This window comes from Pelophylax lessonae (genome assembly GCF_965119305.1).
Source record: "Pelophylax lessonae genome assembly, chromosome: 1".
NCBI classification, from domain to species: domain Eukaryota; kingdom Metazoa; phylum Chordata; class Amphibia; order Anura; family Ranidae; genus Pelophylax; species Pelophylax lessonae.
The window spans coordinates 797168241-797187883 of record NC_138768.1 but is presented as its reverse complement, the minus strand read 5'-3'; the positions used below and the strand labels follow the sequence as shown (position 1 = coordinate 797187883).

Genomic DNA, 19643 nt, shown 5'->3' with positions numbered 1-19643 from the left:
TTGTAAAAATAAAACAACCCAGAGATGATTAAAAACCACCAAAAGAAAGCTCTATTTGTGTGAAAAAAATGATAAAAACTTCATATGGGTACAGTGTAGCATGACCACGCAATTGTCATTCAAAGCGTGAGAGCACTGAAAGCTGAAAATTGGCCTGGATGGGAAGGGGGTGAAAGTGCCGGTAGGCAAGTGGTTAATGACACCCCCAGATTAGTTTGCATATCGCAGTGCGAACTGTGAATTAGGACAGGAATCAGATCGCATAGGTATGAACACCCATGCGATCCGATTCTGGTGTGGACCAAAAATAGGGTCCTGCACAACTTTGGTCCGAATGCAATGCGAATTCAGTCACACAATCTGTATGGCTGAATTCGCATCACCCAGACATCACATGTGATTTGCTGAGCAGTGCGCTCCGAATCGCATGCGCTGTCTGACATCACTATAATGTGAACCAGCACTAAATGAGAGGAAGCTCTGCTGACTTTCATCATCCAATCCCATACCTCCCAACAGTCCCGGATTGGGTGGGACTTTCCCACATTCACACCTCTGTCCCACTGTACAGAGGCTTTGTCCCCCATGATTCTGTTGATTATATCCGAACTTGTAGCTCAGATGGACCTGCGGCAGTGTGTACATACAGCAGAGCCAGGGATTGGTGAGCAAGCCAGCTGGGTGTGCATTGTGCAGCCTCAATCAGAGACTGCATCTGTCTCATCCGTCAAATCCAAGCTGTGATGTCAGGAATGGGAAGACTGCTACCCATACACCCCCCCCCCCCCCTTTGTCAGGCAACAAGTGCATAGAGAAAGAGGAATCTGTACATTGCTGGCCAGGGAGAAGGTGCCAGGCCCCTGCTTAGGCTTCTGTAGTGGAAAGTGAAAGCAGAGCAGCTCTCCCACTTCACCATCCTCCCTGCTCTGCACTGTGATCCTTCTCTCCTATCTGTTTCGGGAGTTCAGGAGCTGAATATGAGTGTGCAGCACTGAGAAGGAAGCTACAAAAGGTAATCATATGGAAGAAGATGGAGCTTTGGGGAAGGGGGGATGGGAAGATGAGGGCAGAGGAGAGGTGTGTGTGTGTGTGTGTGTTGCAGAGGTTGTAGCAGCGTAGGAGAGGTACATTGAGATGTAGATGGATGAATGGACTGTGTACCTAGTGCTCGCTTGAACCCTATCCATAACATACTCCAGAACCCTGTACTCTGTACATAACCAGCTTCAGGACCCAGTACAAAATGCACTCCAGAACCCACCTTTCTGTACATAACGCACTGCAGAACCCAGTACATAACGCACTCCAGAACCCACAGTTCTGTATATAACGCACTCCAGAACCCACCTTCCTGTATGTAATGCAACTCCAGAACCCAGTACATAATGCACTCTAGAACCCAGTACACAACGCACTCAAGAACCCACCTTCCTGTACATAACGCACTCCAGAACCCAGTACATAACGCACTCCAGAACCCAGTACATAACTCACTCCAGTACCCACCATTCTGTACATAACTCACTCCAGAACCCACCATTCTGTACATAACACACTCCAGAACCCACCATTCAGTACATAACGCTCTCCAGAACCCACCATTCTGTACATAATGCACTCCAGAACCCACCTTCATGTAAATAACGCAACTCCAGAACCTAGTACATAACACACTCCAGAACCCACCTTCCTGTACATAATGCAACTCCAGAACCCAGTACATAACGCACTCCAGAACCCACCTTCCTGTACATAACGCAACTCCAGAACCCAGTACATAGCGCACTTCAGAACCCACCTTCCTGTACATAACGCACTCCAGAACCCAGTACATAACACACTCCAGAACCCACCTTCCTGTACATAACGCACTCCAGAACCCAGTACATAACGCACTCTAGAACCCAACTTCCTGTATATAACGTACTCCAGAACCCAGTACATAACGTACTCCAGAACCTAGTACATAACGTACTCCAGAACCCACCTTTCTGTACATAATGCACTCCAGAACCCACCTTCCTGTACATAACGCAACTCCAGAACCCAGTATATAACGCACTCCAGAACCCATCTTTCTGTACATAACGCACTCTAGAACCCAGTACATAACGCACTTTGGAACCCAGTACATAACGCACTTTGGAACCCAGTACATAACGCACTTTGGAACCCAGTACATAACGCACTCTAGAACCCAGTACATAACGCACTCTAGAACCCAGTACATAACTCACTTTGGAACCCAGTACATAACTCACTTTGGAACCCAGTACATAACTCACTTTGGAACCCAGTACATAACGCACTCTAGAACCCAGTACATAACGCACTCCAGAACCCAGTACATAACGCACTTTGGAACCCACCTTCCTGTACATAATGCACTCCAGAACCCAGTACATAATGCACTCCAGAACCCAGTATATAACGCACTCCAGAACCCACCTTCCTGTACATAGCGTACTCCAGAACCCAGTACATAGCGTACTCCAGAACCCAGTACATAGCGTATTCCAGAACCCATTACATTACGTACTCCAGAACCCACCTTCCTGTACATAACGTACTCCAGAACCCAGTACATAACGCACTCCAGAACCCAGTACATAACGCACTCAGGAACCTAGTACATAACACACTCCAAAACCCACCTTCCTGTACATAATGCAATCCAGAACCCACCTTCCTGTACATAACGCAACTCCAGAACCCAGTAAATAATGAATTCACTAAAGACTCTGACGGAACCTGGCTCTCTAGAACACCTAGGAGCAAAGGCATGTTCCCCTGCGATCGATGCCAGATATATCCATATGTGCACAGGACAGACACATTCCATAACGCCACAGGCGAAAAGGAATATAAAATCCTCAATTTAATTAACTGTTCTACCACAAAAACAATCTATATGATAACTTGCCCTTGTAAGAAAAACTACTTAGGGACAACTAAAAATACGCATAGGGGGAACACATGCGTGAAATAAAAGAAAAGAACCCTGACAAACCCCTAGCTAGACATTTCACCCAACATCATGCAGGAAACTTAGAAGGGATGAAAATTAAGGTATTTATGAACTGAAGCTGTCCCCGAGACGAGGCGACTTTAACCGCATACTATTACAAAAATAAAAGTGGTGGATTTTTAATTTAAATAGTTTGATTCTATCAGGCCTGAACACAGAAATGAATTTCCAAGTTTTCCTTGATCAATAAACACCCTTTAATGTAATCAATATTCCATCCTTTGTCAATATGCTACATTATCCCTAAACAGATTGATCAAGGCTTCTGTTCATATGATAGATGTCTCAGCCACATATATAATTATCTATATTCACATCTTTGATTTAATTCTTTAACATCCCGGTACACTATGAGATCACCTTACACAAGTATCATTACTGAAATCCCCACCTTTAGGTCTGAAATATACAGTCATGCTAAAAATATCCCGCTACAGCTATCTAAGTCATGTTGCATCATGTATTGTATTGTCCAGTCTTGTCTCTCTCATACTTTATGCCATAAATCAGTTTTTCCCTCCAGTCATCCAATCTTTTACTCTATAAAGTAATTCATTTTACATCATAATATAAATAAGAAAGCTACATTGTTTTCCATCTATCAGCAGCTTTTCCTATCCAAGATTACATCGCTATTATCAATTGGATACAACATTTCCTTCCCCTAAACATCCCGAGGTTGAATATACAAAACGAACATTTACAGAAACTCCCTTGTTTCCTAATTTCATCAAGCCCGAACAGCTGAGAAGACTCACTTAAAAGGGATCAGTCTTTGGGCTTACAGCGCCCAGACGAAGCTACGCAATCTCCAGCGAAACGTGTTGACGTCACCAGCCCGGCAGTGCATTCAAACTGTATTCCAAAGTGGATGGCGGACTGCAACAGAGGACACCACGGTCTGCGTCTCCAACGGTGACCGGAGGCGAAAGGAGGATCGGTCTATCCTGCACAGCGGTGATTACCCAGGCAATCTGCGATACTGGCACCTGACCATAGGAGAAGCCGACAACATAAGAAAGATTAAGGTGCTCTAGAGGGGTGAAGAGCCAGCTTAGCTGGCTGTCAGGTATATGTGAACCGGGATATTAACTGCTGTTCATACAGCCATTCACGAGGCATTGCCTGCATTCCCTCCATAAGGATCCTTGAACCGATCCTCTGACAGCTCTATATACCTTAACATAAGTCCCCCACCAACCAGCGTACCTATCGCAATGCTGATTGGCCATATATGCGCTCCAACACATCTCCTCCAGCATTAATCCTCCGTGTGCCTCTGTATCTCTATTGATGCAATCTATTATCAGCACCAATTACATATATTTCCACTGCTGATCCACAAACCATTTACTGTACAGATACAAGTTACCTATGGTCCATTACCAGGATCAGACACACTGGAGATATATTTTAAAAAATAGCACCATTCAGGATCCCTGATACATATCAGGAGGAAACGCAACTGCACCGATATCAGGATACCACTAGCTAGATATAACCCTCACAGAAACAACCACGCTATCCCCACACACTTGACAATATCGGGACTATACATCCTCTTTTGCATCCGAGCTTCCACAGGAAAATATCAGGGAAGAACTACTATTTAAGCGCATCATCTGCAAAAGAATCTTTACATGTGAACTTTCTTTTCTCATTCCCCTGATACATTTTTTGAATCATCAATTTTGCACCGGCCTGTTTTTGTTATTCATGTTTCATGTGTTTGTCTTGTTTACTGTATATATCGTTGGTATAATCCTCAATGCACACTGCACGGTCATGAAATTTCACTGAACATTAATAATAAACGATAGACCTATGATCACACCATTTAATTGCTTCCCTTTCTCATACTTACCAACCTAATAGCCTATCTTTTTTCTGCATTCTATGCAGAATATTTCTTCTTACTCTAGAACCCTGTACATAATGCACTCTAGAACCCTGTACATAATGCACTCTAGAACCCTGTACATAACGCACTCCAGAACCCACCTTCCTGTACACAACACACTCCAGAACCCAGTACATAAGGCACTCCAAAACCCACCTTCCTTTACATAACGCAATCCAGAACCCAGTACATAACGCACTCTTCAAAACTCAGTACATAACGCACTCCAGAACCCACCTTCCTGTACATAGCACACTCCAGAACCCAGTACATAACGCATTCCAGAACCCACCTTCCTGTACATAATGCACTCCAGAACCCACCTTCCTGTACATCATGCACTCCAGATCCCAGTACACAACACACTCCAGAACCCACCTTCCTGTACATAACGCAATCCAGAACCCACCTTCCTGTACATAACGCAATCCAGAACCCACCTTCCTGTACATAACGCACTCCAGAACCCAGTACATAATGCACTCCAGAACCCAGTATGTATTGCACTCCAGAAACCACCTTCCTGTACATAGCGCACTCCAGATCCCAGTATGTATTGCATTCCAGAAACCACCCTTCTTTACATAACTCACTTCAGAACCCAGTACATAACGCACTCCAAAACCCACATTCCTTTACATAATGCACTCCTGAACCCTGCAATCTGTACCTCACACTCTCATGAACCCTGCACCCTGTGCATTCTGCACTCCAGAACCATGTTCCCTGTGCAAAAGGCACTCCAGAAACCTTCAGTCTCTACCTAGTGCTCTCCTGAGCCCTGCACCTAGTGCTCTCCTGAGCCCTGCGTTATTTGTGCACTATGTGTGTAAAACACTCCAAAAACTTGCTTCTTGTGCATATCGGACTACAGAACTCTGTAGGTAACGCATTCCTGAACCCTGCACTCTGTAGGTAACGCATTCCTGAACCCTGCACTCTGTAGGTAATGCATTCCTGAACCCTGCACTCTGTAGGTAATGCATTCCTGAACCCTGTACTCTGCACATAGCGCATTCCTGAACCCTGCGCTCTGTACGTAGCGCATTCCTGAACCCTGCGCTCTGTACGTAGCGCATTCCTGAACCCTGTACATAGCGCATTCCTGAACCCCAAACTCTGTTTTCCTTTAGTAAATCAACCCCTATTAGTCCTGTTTACTATTATCAGTGAAAGTAAATCCTATGCTTTAAAATAAAACGCCAGAAAAAAAAAACAACATATTTTTTGTTTAAATAAAATTGAGAGGGATTAGAAAACCTGTCAGGTTTTTATTGCGGTCTGTGCCCCCATTTAAGCGGTAGTGAAGGTTGAACAAAAAAAAAGTTGCATTATGAAAGACTTCTCTTGAAACAAAGCCCTCCAGCGATGCGCTTTCATGCTGCAGAGGCTCCCATCTTCACCCGGTGTGTTGCGTTTGATATAAATATATTTTTTTTTTATGATTTTATTCTCAGACTTTACTGCACATGGAAGAATCTGTTTAGTAGTTTGTCCTAGAAACATGCGTGCCATCAGTCATACAGGAGTCACAGCTGCTGCACAGATCTCTGAAGGAACGCCATGTGTATGTCCTTCCTTCGGAGCGCATACGTCGGTGACATCACTGGCTGCCGCTCCCTAGAATATCTCCTAAATGGTGCACGTTTAGGAGATATTCATATATCCTACAGGTAAGCTTTATTATGATAAGGAAAGGGATGGTCGGCACTCAGGATGATATCCAAAAAATAGTATTCCATTATTGAAAAGACACGTACAATACTGTAAAAACAGCCTATGCATTTCAGATGTTAGTCCTTAGTCATGGCTAGTTATTATCACCCTCTCTATATGTCCTGTTTACCGTTATCACCAAAAGTGAAAATGAAAGAAATCTATATTTTTTAATTCTCCCCAGAAAAGGAATAGAGGGGAAATCTTCCATTTAGGACACTAGCTCTGGTGACTACCATTGATTTCCCCGTTGTGGCTATGGGAAAGGATGTGAAGGGAAATCTTCCCAGTTGGGCACAGATGGTAAAAACAAAGTATCCAAAATGTAAAAGAAAAATGGTTTTGCCTTCAGTTCTTCTTTACACCAGCTGTAAAATCCATAAAGAATGTTGTAGGTGCTCATTAGAATTCCAGCGCACCCCCACATGACAAATGTCAGTGAGTGCAACAGATTCTTGTACTTCTCATAGACAGGTACATGAATCTGTCATTGCTGGGACACTGTTGGCAACCAATGGGTGATGTATCCCTAGACACATTAGGGTGCTAGTTGGGAGACTCCCAGGCCAATGTCTGAATGTTTACAAAGGTCTGGTGATTCTGGTGATGTCATTGACCAAACATACTTGCAGTGGCGTTACTAGGGTTGGTGTCACCTAGTGAGGTAAAATACCAGGTGACACTCCCCATCGGACTCTCTCCTGACTAGCCTGCTATAGTGCCCTGCAGGGCGCTAGGCAGGCTAGTTTCAGGCCGGCACCGACCCTGTATATGATGCGGTCGATGCTGGCGTGCCACTTCGTGTGCTGTCACAGATGGAGGTGGCACCATTGAACTTCCTACTTGATGGTGACACCCCTCTGGCGGGTGTCATCGGGTACTGTTTACACCCCCCCCACACCCCCATAGCGACACCTCTGCATACTTGCAAAAATGTCATCAACATCCTCTCCTATTTGTTTACATTCAGATATCTTCTGTAGAATCTCTTGGTCGGCAACTGAATGGAGTTGAGTGACTTCACAGGTTGCTAAGATGCCGACGGACGCCAGCTTCTTAGCAACGATGAGCACTGAGTGAGAAGCTGTCAATTGACAGCTTCCCAGCTCAGACCTGCCCAACTCTGAGCACAGGCATGTCTCTGTATGCCAGCTCTACATTGGTCTTAATTATTGCCACTTTGTTAACTTTGCAAACTGGAAGTAATTCTTTAAGAATCTGTTGCAGACATAGCAACATATTCTTAGAATGGCACTATATAGAACTACCTTAATCTTGCGCAGGTGTCAATAAATTAACAACTGTTGCAAGGCTTTCTTGAATTTTGCACAGGCCTTTTCACATGGGCCATACCTCCAAAAAACAGTTGCAAAGACTGTCTAGTAAAAGCAGAGGTATTAGTAGCCTACATTTGCAGATTTAAGTGGAAGCCACACTGCTTTGGTGCACACTATCTGCTGCAGGCATCATTATAAAATAATTAGTAAATGCACATTGATCATGACATACATGTTAATGCATTTACTACTTGCTTGTAAAATGTGGACTACTCCTTTAGAAAAAAGGCTTGATATGCTTTAACTTGTATGCAGCTTCAATTTAGCAAAACACCAAAAAAAAATCTCTATCTGTCTGTTCTCTTCATAATGTATGTAACATAAGTATAATTTTACTAAAGGCAGTATTACTATTATTTTTGTGCACAGGATACATCAGCCATCAAGAAAAGATATTGTTGGAAGCTATGAACTGGTTTTATGCAAAAGCAAAAGTCCCAATTTGCTTAGCAATTACTGAACGCTACCCTTTCCTGGACCGATTTACAAAGTTGGATATCTTATCGGAGGAGGAGTCCCTGGTCAGTATTTTTTTTCCCAATATTGCAGCATTAAAACTACTTTCCATATTGTTTTTATGAAATATGAGAAGTGACCCATTTTATATAAAGTGTATGTACAGCTAAACTGGTTTTTATTTTTATTTTGGTGTTGATTCTGCAGATACAACAGGAAGTAAGAGGAAATCTCTTTAAAGTGGAGTTCTGCCCCCAGAATTTTTTTTAAAGTCAGCAGCTACACATACTGTAGCATATGTTCCTATGTTCCACTTCAGGGAACCCCACTTCCAAATTTAAGAAAGAGTTGTCTTTGTTAGTCAATCAAGGATATCAGTATCATATTCTGAATAAGAAGTCCTTTTGATCCCTGTGGCACCACGGGTGCCTGTGATATATTACCTCGCGAAGGTGCACAAGGATCCTCTTAACACGCCGGGTCGCCCCCATCATTAGTGGAATAGATTCCGTGACTAGTAGAATTGGGAGATACATTGATGGGTTCCTGCAACCATTGGTAGTACAAACACCTTCGTATCTAAAAGACTCTACTCAAGTTTTAAGTCTTCTCGGTGACCTCCAATGGAGAGATGGTTATATATTAGCCACGGTGGATGTTGCATTGTTGTTACGATTATCTCGCACGAACATGGTTATCGTGCGGTAGAGTCTTTTTTTGAATAGAGATACCACATTGTTGCCAGTACAACGTCCGTTCATCCTGTCCCTTTTGATATTCGCCATGCAGCATAATTACTTTTGGTTTGGCAGCTCCTACTATCTGCAAAATAGAGGAGTCGCCATGGGTGGAAAGTTTGCACCCAGTATGGCCAACCTGTTTATGGCCAAATGGGAGGAGGACGTCGTCTATGGTCAATGCAGGCCTGAATTGGTCGTTTGGTGACGATACATTGATGACATCCTCCTCCTATGGGATGGCGACAAAGAATCGTTGGATAAATATATCTGTGATCTCAATGCCAACTTGCTGGGTATTGTCAACATGAGGCCAGCAGTATGCGGATCAATTTCCTGGATCTTAATATTGAGGTAAAGGATGGTACTATTGTCACGAGCACCTTTTTAAGACCACTCACAGAAATGGTTTTATAGGACAGGGAAGCTGCCATCATCCTTCTTGGGTAAAATCTGCACCTAAAAGCCAATTTTTAAGATTGTGCCGTAATTGTACCATAAAGGATGATTTTTTTTTAATCAGGCCGCTATGTTCAAACACAGATTTTTGGACAAGGGATACAACAGTGCCGATTTGGATACCCTGATTGGAGAGGTTGGTAGTTTGTATAAGACTTCCCTTTTGGATGGTAGACCCAAAGCATCTGGGGATACTAGTCATTTGAGATTTTCTTTCATTACCACCTACTCGAAACATTATCATGATGTAAAGCATATTTTCAAGAAACATTGGGGAGTCCTCATAAATGACAGGGTGTTGGGTTCTCAGTTACCAGACACCCCACAAGTAGTCTTTTTAGAGAGGTTCAACCTCTGCGCTTGTATGTAGCCCCGAATGTTTTGAATAAACCTAAAAGGACCTCTTTTTTTCCATGATCTTAAAGGCCTCTTTCTGTGTAGGAAGTCTGTAGTATGCTGAGTGAATGCCTTACCTGGTAGAAAGATTTGTGAATTTCAGTCTACGGTTACTTCTAAGCTGTACCAAATTAAATAGTATATTACGTGCTCTTCCACCTATGTAGTATACCTCTTGCAATGCCCTTGCAGCCTACAGTAAATAGGCCGCACTATTAGGACCCTGACCATTAGGGTGAACAAACATTTTAAGAACATTAGGAAAGGCTTCCCAGGTCATAGCGTTTCCAAGCACTATGCAAGGGGCCACAACAAAAATCCTGAGGGTACTTTGATATGGGGTATTGATAAGTTCATCCCCCAGTGGAGGGGTAGTCCTGTCAGGCGGGAGATATCTAAATTAGAAACCCGCTGGATTTATGATATGAAATCATATACCATTGGGGGATAAACATTGAATGGGACATCAACTGTTACATTAACAACAGTTGATTGGTTGTATCAGTTGTGTTCCCATCTGTAGCCTTTATGTCAGACTTTTTATCTTTACATTTATTATTGCATATAATTTAAATTTTTACATTTCAGATTGTGACTTCTGGAGTTTTTGTATTTTTTTCTGATGGTTATTTGGATTTTAGTAATATATACATTTTTTAATGTATGCTGCAGTGCATTTTTTTATTATTTTCAATTGGAATATGCGGGTCATTTGACTTTGTTCCTTTGACCCATATTCTAGCCGACTGTTTGGTTTCTGGTAGCGGGACCATGGCTTGGAGCGCAGGGGGATGCCGCACGCTTCCTGGTTTGTCACATCCGGTCTCTTTGGAGCCTTGGTTCCCGCTGCTGGAACGCAGATGTCAACATTGCACTTCCTGGTTCGTCATGTCCGCCCTGTTGGTTTATATTGCGTGCTCACGTCTGATGGCCACGCTTCTGATGATGTCATTTTGTGACGATACGCGTAAGGCGGACCTACCTGTCGGACGATCAGCACGCTCACTCTACCGTGGAATTTTAACTTTTGAACTCCTGCATATATGCTCGTTTTATTATCTCCTTATGTAAGTGCAATTCTTTCAAATAAAAACATTTTAGTCGGAACGTACTGCACCATTGAGTCTTTTTCGTTCTGAGGTGTTGTCATTGTGAGAAGGAAGGCCCCATGTTCACATCTTCATCAGCCGCTTGCATTTGATTTGATCCTGCTGTTTCTGACAGCTCTGTAAAAGGAGAGTCAACTCTTCTGGTAAGCAGTTTGGATTTATCACGTGGTGATTGATGAAGCAATCAATGTCTATTCACTGGGGATTGGAGGACCTTTCCCATCTCACTTTTCCAAGAGACTCTCTTTTGGGACTTTATTATTTTATTGGCGCTGCCTTTTTTGTTTTATTGTTCATATATTGGGTGTGTAAACTACCTATAGTGCCAGCTGCCTTTTCTTTTAAAGTCGATTAGTTTTTAAAGTGGATTCCAAGCGCAGATATTTTTTCCTTATTCTGAACTTTACTGTATTGTTTTGTTTTTTTTTCATTAAAGTGTATTTTTTCCCCAAAAAATTAGTCTGCAAGACCGCTGTGATATAAAATATTGCAACGATCGCCATTTTATTCTCTAGGGTCTCTGCTAAATAAAATATAAAATGTTTGGGGGTTCTAAGTAATTTTCTGGCAACAAATACTTATTTTAACTTGTAAGCAGCAAATGTCAGAAAAAGGCCTGGTCTTCAAATGATTAACCAGTTGTCCCATTGGAAGATTTCAACTCACCTGTTTTCCTGACTAAAATTTTGGATTTCACTGGATGTGCATCCTTGACTTCACCAACACAGTTTTCCAACTATACAGACTCTGGAAGAAGGCTTCATTTGGGGTCCCCACTCTAGCCTGCTTGATTCAGTCAGCAGTTTTCTGGGTGGATTTTGTGGAAAAATTGGGAAACTCACGTACAATATTCCAGGTTAGTGCTCAGCACACGAGCAAGGAGCTGTTTAAGAAGGATTATAATTGTGGTAGAGTTCTGCCAATTTCCATCTGTGCAAGCCAAAATTCTTCTTTTAAATATTCCTTGCAACTGATTGGGTATTCTTTACAAAGTGAAGCTTTATCATGTTTACATTTTACTAAGGAAAATGAGTGCAACTTAATTTTCAAAGTGCACAGTCTATTTGCCTTTAGTAAGTTCACCCCGCTGTGTGTCTTTCTCACAGGAGTTACAAGCAGATACAAGGTCTGTCCATCGGGTCATCTATGAAGCTTTGTGCTGGATAGAAGAGAAGAACTTATCTCTAGAGAATTTTTTCAACAATTTGTTCCAGAAACCCTTTTTAATTATATATCCCAATCTAAAGCCTATCGCAAAAGGTGTGTTAAATATTTTACCTAAAATATCAATACATATTGTTTGTTTAATGTTTTAATCTTATAAGTTACATTTACCAAAGTGTGGTGTGAGTAGGTGTACAGTATTTTACAATTACTTTTTCACTATGAATTTAGTAATAAATGCAGGATGTGATGATTTTTAAAATGCAATATTAGCTTAGTATCTGGCATTTGAGTAAAATGTATGTGTGAAATCACTAGTAGTGGAGTATAATTTCACAGTGGTATGGTCCAGATTAGATTAGATTAGTCTTTATATACCTTTTTACTCTAGAAGAACCGTTGAAATAATCTTCAGGTTTTGGGGAACCCCTATTAAGATTAGTCCATTGAGGGTTATTGGGAAAATGCCCCTTACATTGGTGGTGGTCAGTGGGTAGAATGCCTCCTCTAACATTGGGTAGAATGCCACCCTTGCAGTCATGCCAGGTGACGTTGGGACTGGAAATATTCAGGCACTATATGCTGGGTGGTCAGTTAGCCACAGCTAAAGCAAACCCTGTCCATTTCTGGAAGATCCCTGGTTGGGAATGGCTGGTTTAGATGGTTAAGGGTAACAGTTTGGCAAATATAGAAGAAAATGTTGTACAAAATGGCATCTTCTAAATACAATCCCCAGCATGACGCACAATTAAGGTAAATTTTTTAGAATTCTATAAAAACAGCCTAGCCTTCCTCACTAGCATCCTAAGTATACTAAGCTGAGCTATCGTCCTTGCAGGTCCTTACTTACCTCTTGCCATAGACTTGAATAGGAGGTTGTTTCTGTGGTAGGCGTACGTTCCATTCAAGTCTGTGAAACATTAGCAAGCAGGTGTGGGCCCGCTAGGTTTTAACCAGCATGTTGGCAAACATGCTGGCGCTTTCCACTAGATAGTTCTGTTCCCAATATAGTCTGGTATGGGGAATGTGGTAATTGGGTGCTAGGCCCTTTTTAGAAGAAACCTTCCTTTAGTGATGTAGTGGGTGGAGTTAGTGCCCATATAATGTCAGGATAGGAGGGGCCTTGTGAGATGGAGCAAGGGAGCCAAACACTCCTGAGCTAGTTGAAGTCAGCTACTACCAAGGGAAATGAACAGGGCTGCAACTCCGAGTGAGGTAGTTCAACACCCAGAAGGACCAGCTGTAGTTTCCCTGACTAGTCTGCTGTGCTGTGGACTGTAAATGGGATGCAAAAAGCCTTTTAGGCCAGCCTAAAAGTACTCTGAAGTTCCACGCTGAAGAAATATGTCACTATTTTTGAGAAGTTATAGTAAAATGCAGAAAATTATATTTCATATGTGGACATTCCTTGAATATTAACCACTTTGACTCTCACACCAGTTCACCCCTATGGACCAGAGAAATTTTCAAGTTTCTGCTATGAGCCTGTTTATTCGGCGACAAATTTATCATTGCTTAAGCTAATAATGTAATACATATATTATTATTTTTTAAGGTCAAACAAGGATTTCTCTTTATGTATATTGTCCTACAACAATGATTTTTATTTTTGCAATCCTTAGACCATTAAACGTAATAAAACTAAACAAAAGGCACTTTTCTTTTTTTGAGCAGCGTTAGTTTAAAAATAATGAACAAAGCAAACAAAAACAGAAAAAAAGTTTAAATATTAGTTAATAATAAAATAGAAAAACAAATAATCAGGAACAGTATAATTGAATGGAGAAGGAGAATAAGGACTGAATTAGGGCTAATTAGCGTAAACTAAGGGTTAATAAGGGGTTCAACAGAGGAACATTAAAGCTTTTTTTTCTTTTACTTGTTAGGTTGCTTTAACTGACTTCATCTGCAGATCAAAGTTCATTGATCTGTAGATGAATAAACAGAAAGATACAAAAAGAAACAATTTTTCATTGTAGCTTTCTATATTCGCGGCTGAGCAATGTTGTTGATAAAGATTGTCAGACTGCTTTTTTTTTTTTCTTTTACAGCTGGGACCTTCTCTGTGCCTTCAGCAGGGCAGCTGTGATTAATCAGAGCTGAATTGCTGTGTATTGTGACGGGGGATCCCGGCAGCAGGGCAGAAGGACTGGACATACTAGACACGCCCTGTGTACAATGATTACTTTTTTGAGAGTGTCTAGCACGCCCAGGGTCTGCAACTGGTTAGGGCATATGGCCAGGGATGTCCTGAGCTGGCTTACAGCCATGAGTTTGACAAAATACGGTGAAGGCCACTAACTAACAGCAGGAGGGTAGCTGTCTTATCCAAAAGAAGTGGAGCAAAGACTTCTACTGTGGTGTGTTCAGGGCCATGAACCCAGCGCAATGTCACATTGGGAGCAGCCGCTGTGTCCCTGTAGCCACTGAGTACCAATTGACAGCAATGGGACTGCCTGCACGGGGATACACAGAAAACCTGTGCATCCCTGTGTGGGTAAACTCAACTCTCACATGGGCCATGGATTCCTAAATCCCATGTGAACAAGGCCCTAGTGATGAAACCTACCCTCCTAATAGCAATGATCCCACTTTTTCAAAGTCTGTTCAGTCACCTTTTATAGTGTGTTTCCTCTTTTTGCAGCCAAATTGAGATAACACCTACTTTACAATTGTTACATGTTCTCGTTCACATAGCATAACTTTAACATTTAAAAAAATATTTGAGAATTACTGCTAATCTTTTTACAGCAGAACTAAAATGTGTCTGAGCACCACAAACAGAAAACGCTATTTCATTTATTTTTAAAATACAAAGCAAGCACATCCATCTATCCATCCATCCATCCATCCATGTCTCTATGCTTTTTTTTTTTTTTCGAGAAATCACTTTGACAAACATCCTGGCATTTCTATTTGCAATCATTTTGAGAAAGGGCAGATGATTTATGTAGCATTTTATTTCCTGGAATCCATCTGCCCTTAGCTTAGGCATACAGGCAGGAGGGTGTGCTTAGCTGAGAAAACCCCTACTGATGATCACATCTCGGATTATTTTTGATTGATGAAACAGGGATAATTGGGGGAGAGATCATCTCCACACATGAAGAATCTGTCATTGACAGACACAGAAATGGCCAGGTTATGAAGCCGCGATCTCCGAACTGCACTGGCGATCTCTGTCAGAATTCACACTCCCGGATTCACCAGCCCAGAGATGGAGAATCGGGAAAGAAGACAGAATCCCCACAGAACTGAGGGAGAACAAGGAAGATTATTGACTTCCTTCCTTCTTCCTCGATTAGACCCCCAAAGACAGTAAACATGTCCCCCTGCCATATTTGTGTGTGTATATGTATGTGTTTTATTATATATATATATATATATATATATATATATATATATATATATATATATATATATTTATTAGTGAGCGTGTGTGTGTGAAATAAATAAATATATATGTATGTATATATTTATATTCTATTCTATTTAATTTTATTTTTTCTGTGTAGGGGGACTAATTATTTTATTAACATTAGGTGGGGGGTCTCCTGTAAGAATGCCCGTGTATTCAGCAGTGATAATTTATCACTGCTTAATAAACGGGTACCAGTGATTTTCTCGTACTGTAATCTCGCTATGTCTCACGAGATTACAGGCAGCCCATTCACTTGTACACAGACCGTTTTCAGAGAAAACACTTCTCCTCTGTTCTCCCTGTGAGAAGAGAAGTTCTCTGCTTCATAAACAGGGTGCCAGAGGAGATCAGTTTCCTCGGAGAACTGCTGAGAAGGGAACTGAGAGAAAAATTCTCTGTTTCATAAACTTACACCAATATGTGTACTGAATACATCCCAGAAACACAATTTCCTGCTTATGTGATTGGCTCACTGATTTTCCCAGAAGTCTGCACTAAGATGCAAGTCAGATTTCAGGCATCGTCTGCAACAAAAATTTCATTTTTGGTGAGTGTGACGGACCCCCATACTCAAGAAGAGTATGTCCGCCGTATAAGCTTCACTTGCGTGATACTAGCACGATCCAAGATCCCTTAGCCTACCCAGTCACCTGTTGAGACATCAGATATTGTAGCCACGATATACAGGTCTAGCCGAGAATAGCTTATATAAGGATCTGGAACATTTATTAAACAAACTCACTCCACCAGGTCAAGTGCCTGGTTACATTATCATATGCAGATGAAATTGTACACCGAAACACAATCAACCTGAACCAATCAACTAGCCATCTGGACAGAGACAATAGGTGAGTTAATTAACAATTAACAATGGGACAGACATGCTTAACAGTGAACACATCATACCTAATAAAACAGACAATAGCAGGAGACCACCAGTAACAGACTGTCCATCTCTTACATTGAAGAACATGGAACAGAGGTCAATGTGACCAGCTCTTTCAATGAACTTGTTCAGAATCAAACAGGCCAGGAATAGTCTTTAGGGCAAATGCGTGAAAACAGTCCCTCAAAAATGTAAAAAAAAAAAATATAGCAATAACAAATAACCGGGTGAATGTGGGCAGGAAAGGTCCCTGCAGCAAGTGTCAGTGAGATACTCCCAATAGGAAATTACATCTAAAGAGATGCAGACCCTGCCACTTTACTCATTAGAGGCCTGCAGGTGCAGCAGCTGATTGATCATTTTGAGATCACTCCCATTCAGATTCACTTTCCACATGGACACAGACAAACACACAGTGATTTATTCAGAATAACAGAAGGTAGGAATCTGCAACAAAGTTTGGTAAAATCCTTGTAACGTACATAGATCACCCAGACAGGAATGATTTTTTTCTCAACAAAAGTGGAGTTAATCTTTAAAGCAGTATTCAACCCAAAAGCAAACAAACATTTATTATATTGCAGAGTACAAATTCTTTCAGGTGATGGCTGCATACGTTTTTTCTTTTTTAGGTTTTCTTTCTTCTGTCTTCATCTGGTGATCCAGACAGTTAGTCCTGTTGTTTTTCAAAAGAACAAGCTCTCTTGCAGATGTAGCAGTTACAGGGATGAGACAAACCATTTACCACTGACAGGGATGCTTACAATGATCAGCTTTCTTTTATTTAGATAAAAACTTTATCCTGCTTTATAATTCAATTTTGTTAGTGCATTTAAATATGCTAGTACATTTTACACTCCCCTCCCCCCAGACTAACAATACTGCTGTCCAAAGGTGCCTCCTGTGCTCCTTCATTCAGAGTGGGGTCACGTTAATATAGGAGGTGGGTTACTGGCCAGACCAGGTGAAATCAGAGGGGAGAAAAAAACGAAAAAAAAAAAGGAATGCAGCCACCATATCTAATGATTGGTAAGCTGCAATATATTACATTTCTGGTTTCTGGGTTAATACCGCTTTCCTTGTGTAGTTCCACAGGAATGAATAGAAGAGATCAGCAGGGACAGGCTTCCAATATTTTGGACTCTGGATATTTCTGTATTGTATTGTGATATTTTCAATCCCTGTGATTATGCCTTACGTGCATTTTTTATTTATTTATTTTGTTGGGGGGAAGGGGGTTTACTTACTTAAACAAAAGGTATATAACCAATCGGGATGTCTCTTTCAGTGATATGACTTTAGTAAACAGATCTGATTGATTGTTGGGGGCACTGCATTTTTCATCATAATCTCCGCTTTAGGTATTGCAAATAACTTAATAGCAGTTATTTCCTGTATATTACCAGAATACAGAGATGGTAAATACAAGAATGGTATGCAGACCACTACAGAGAAGGATTATGATCAGATGATTTTTGCTGAAGAAAAAGTAAAGATTTGTTTGGCAGTATCAGACCTTTTCCCTTTTATACACGGACTGCAAGATCTGACAATTCTATCTGAAACAGAATCACTGGTGAGTTTTTTATTTTATTTTTTTTACCGAGAAAAAATGATGAAACTTTTTTTATTATTTTACTAAATATAACTTTTTCAAACATTTGCAATTAAAGTGTTCACCTTTGCAGGGAAAAAAATGTACCGGGCACCCTCCCCACCTCCTAGTCCTTGTTGTACATACCTCTGATGATGCTGAGCTGTCTGCAGCCACTCCAGCAGTTCAGCAATTTGAAATCAGATTGACTCTCATTGGCCAGCGCGGTCACAGATCTGGTTCATCTTTTAGGTGCTGCATAGAGAAGAGCAGAGATTTAAAATCCCTGGACTACTAGAGCAGCTACAGGGCTGCTGACAGCTTGGCAACCCCGGAGGTAAGTATAGCAGGGACCTGGGGAGGTAGGGTGTCCTGTTTCTGTGAAGTTGGACTAAAGAATTTTCTTGTTAAAGGCTTGTGACCATGTCACGCTTACCCCTAGCACAGGTAGTCAGGCACCATAGCTAGCTTCTGTGTTCTTTTACCTTTAGCAGCCCCCTTCCCCCCCCCTTTTCTCATAAGACAAGCAGGCCTGTCGATACTCGGTTGCCCCCAGGTCTTGCTATAGTGCTTGGATACCACACTGGGGCAAGCGCGAACTGAGCACAGTGAACAGGTACTTGCAGTTGGCAGACAGGCAGAGTAGTAAGTGACAGTCTGGGCTCAGGGCAGACTGAGTTCTGAGCATATTCAATATTCACCTCAAGGTCGTTAACAAGGGAATCCAAACTAGCAGGCAGGGCAGACAAACCGGGAGCTTGGAAGCTTGTGTTACAAACACTATTATAAGCCTGAGACTGCAGGCTTGGCTGGCTTAAATCAGGTTTGGTCTCCACCCAGAGACTGGCTACATCAATCACCTTTCAGGTGCACAGACAGACAGGGAGAATGCATCACAGCCAAAATCAGGATGCTGGAAGGAGACCAGCAGCTGTCATGGAACAGGAGCATTTACACGTTCCTGACATCATGCCTTGTTCATCTTGGTAGAGGCAGGACATCCATATGTCAAAGCTTCCCACCTGATGACTGGCCATGTGATGATTGGAGAGGAAGTATTCAAAAAGTAGCAAGAGAGTTGGAGGACACACAAAGTGAATGAAGTTGAAGCAAGGAATTCCTTGCACTGCAGGTCCTCAGGTACAGCTTCCTCTCTAGCAAGTAGAACAGTAAGCAGAAAAGTAGCTCACATTGCAGATTTACAACTATTGGGGTCAAGGCACAGGATGTGAACTGCTATTTTTCAGGAAGAATTCAAGACCAGGTCCTAGGAAAATGGCGCTGCCTGTTAGCAATGTGTTAAAGTATTGTTTGTAGGTGCAACAGTGTAAAATAAAAAACAATATGATGTATATAATTATCAGAAAAATATATATAAATGCACAATGGGTGAGCAATACAAATATAAATAATATATAAATGTGATAAATATAAGTGGAG

The 19643-nt window shown here is 41.6% G+C and overlaps 1 protein-coding gene across 1 annotated transcript in view; it reads left to right on the top strand.

Annotated features, from left to right (window-relative positions):
• Nucleotides 1–19643, top strand: part of LOC309549565 (uncharacterized protein) — a 162057-nt gene that overhangs the window by 109417 nt on the left and 32997 nt on the right. Inside the window, exons 12-14 of the mRNA XM_082249925.1 lie at nt 8351–8502; nt 12245–12398; nt 18016–18185. Coding sequence (XP_082106051.1) covers nt 8351–8502; nt 12245–12398; nt 18016–18185 — 476 coding nt within the window. The remainder of the gene's footprint in view (nt 1–8350; nt 8503–12244; nt 12399–18015; nt 18186–19643) is intronic.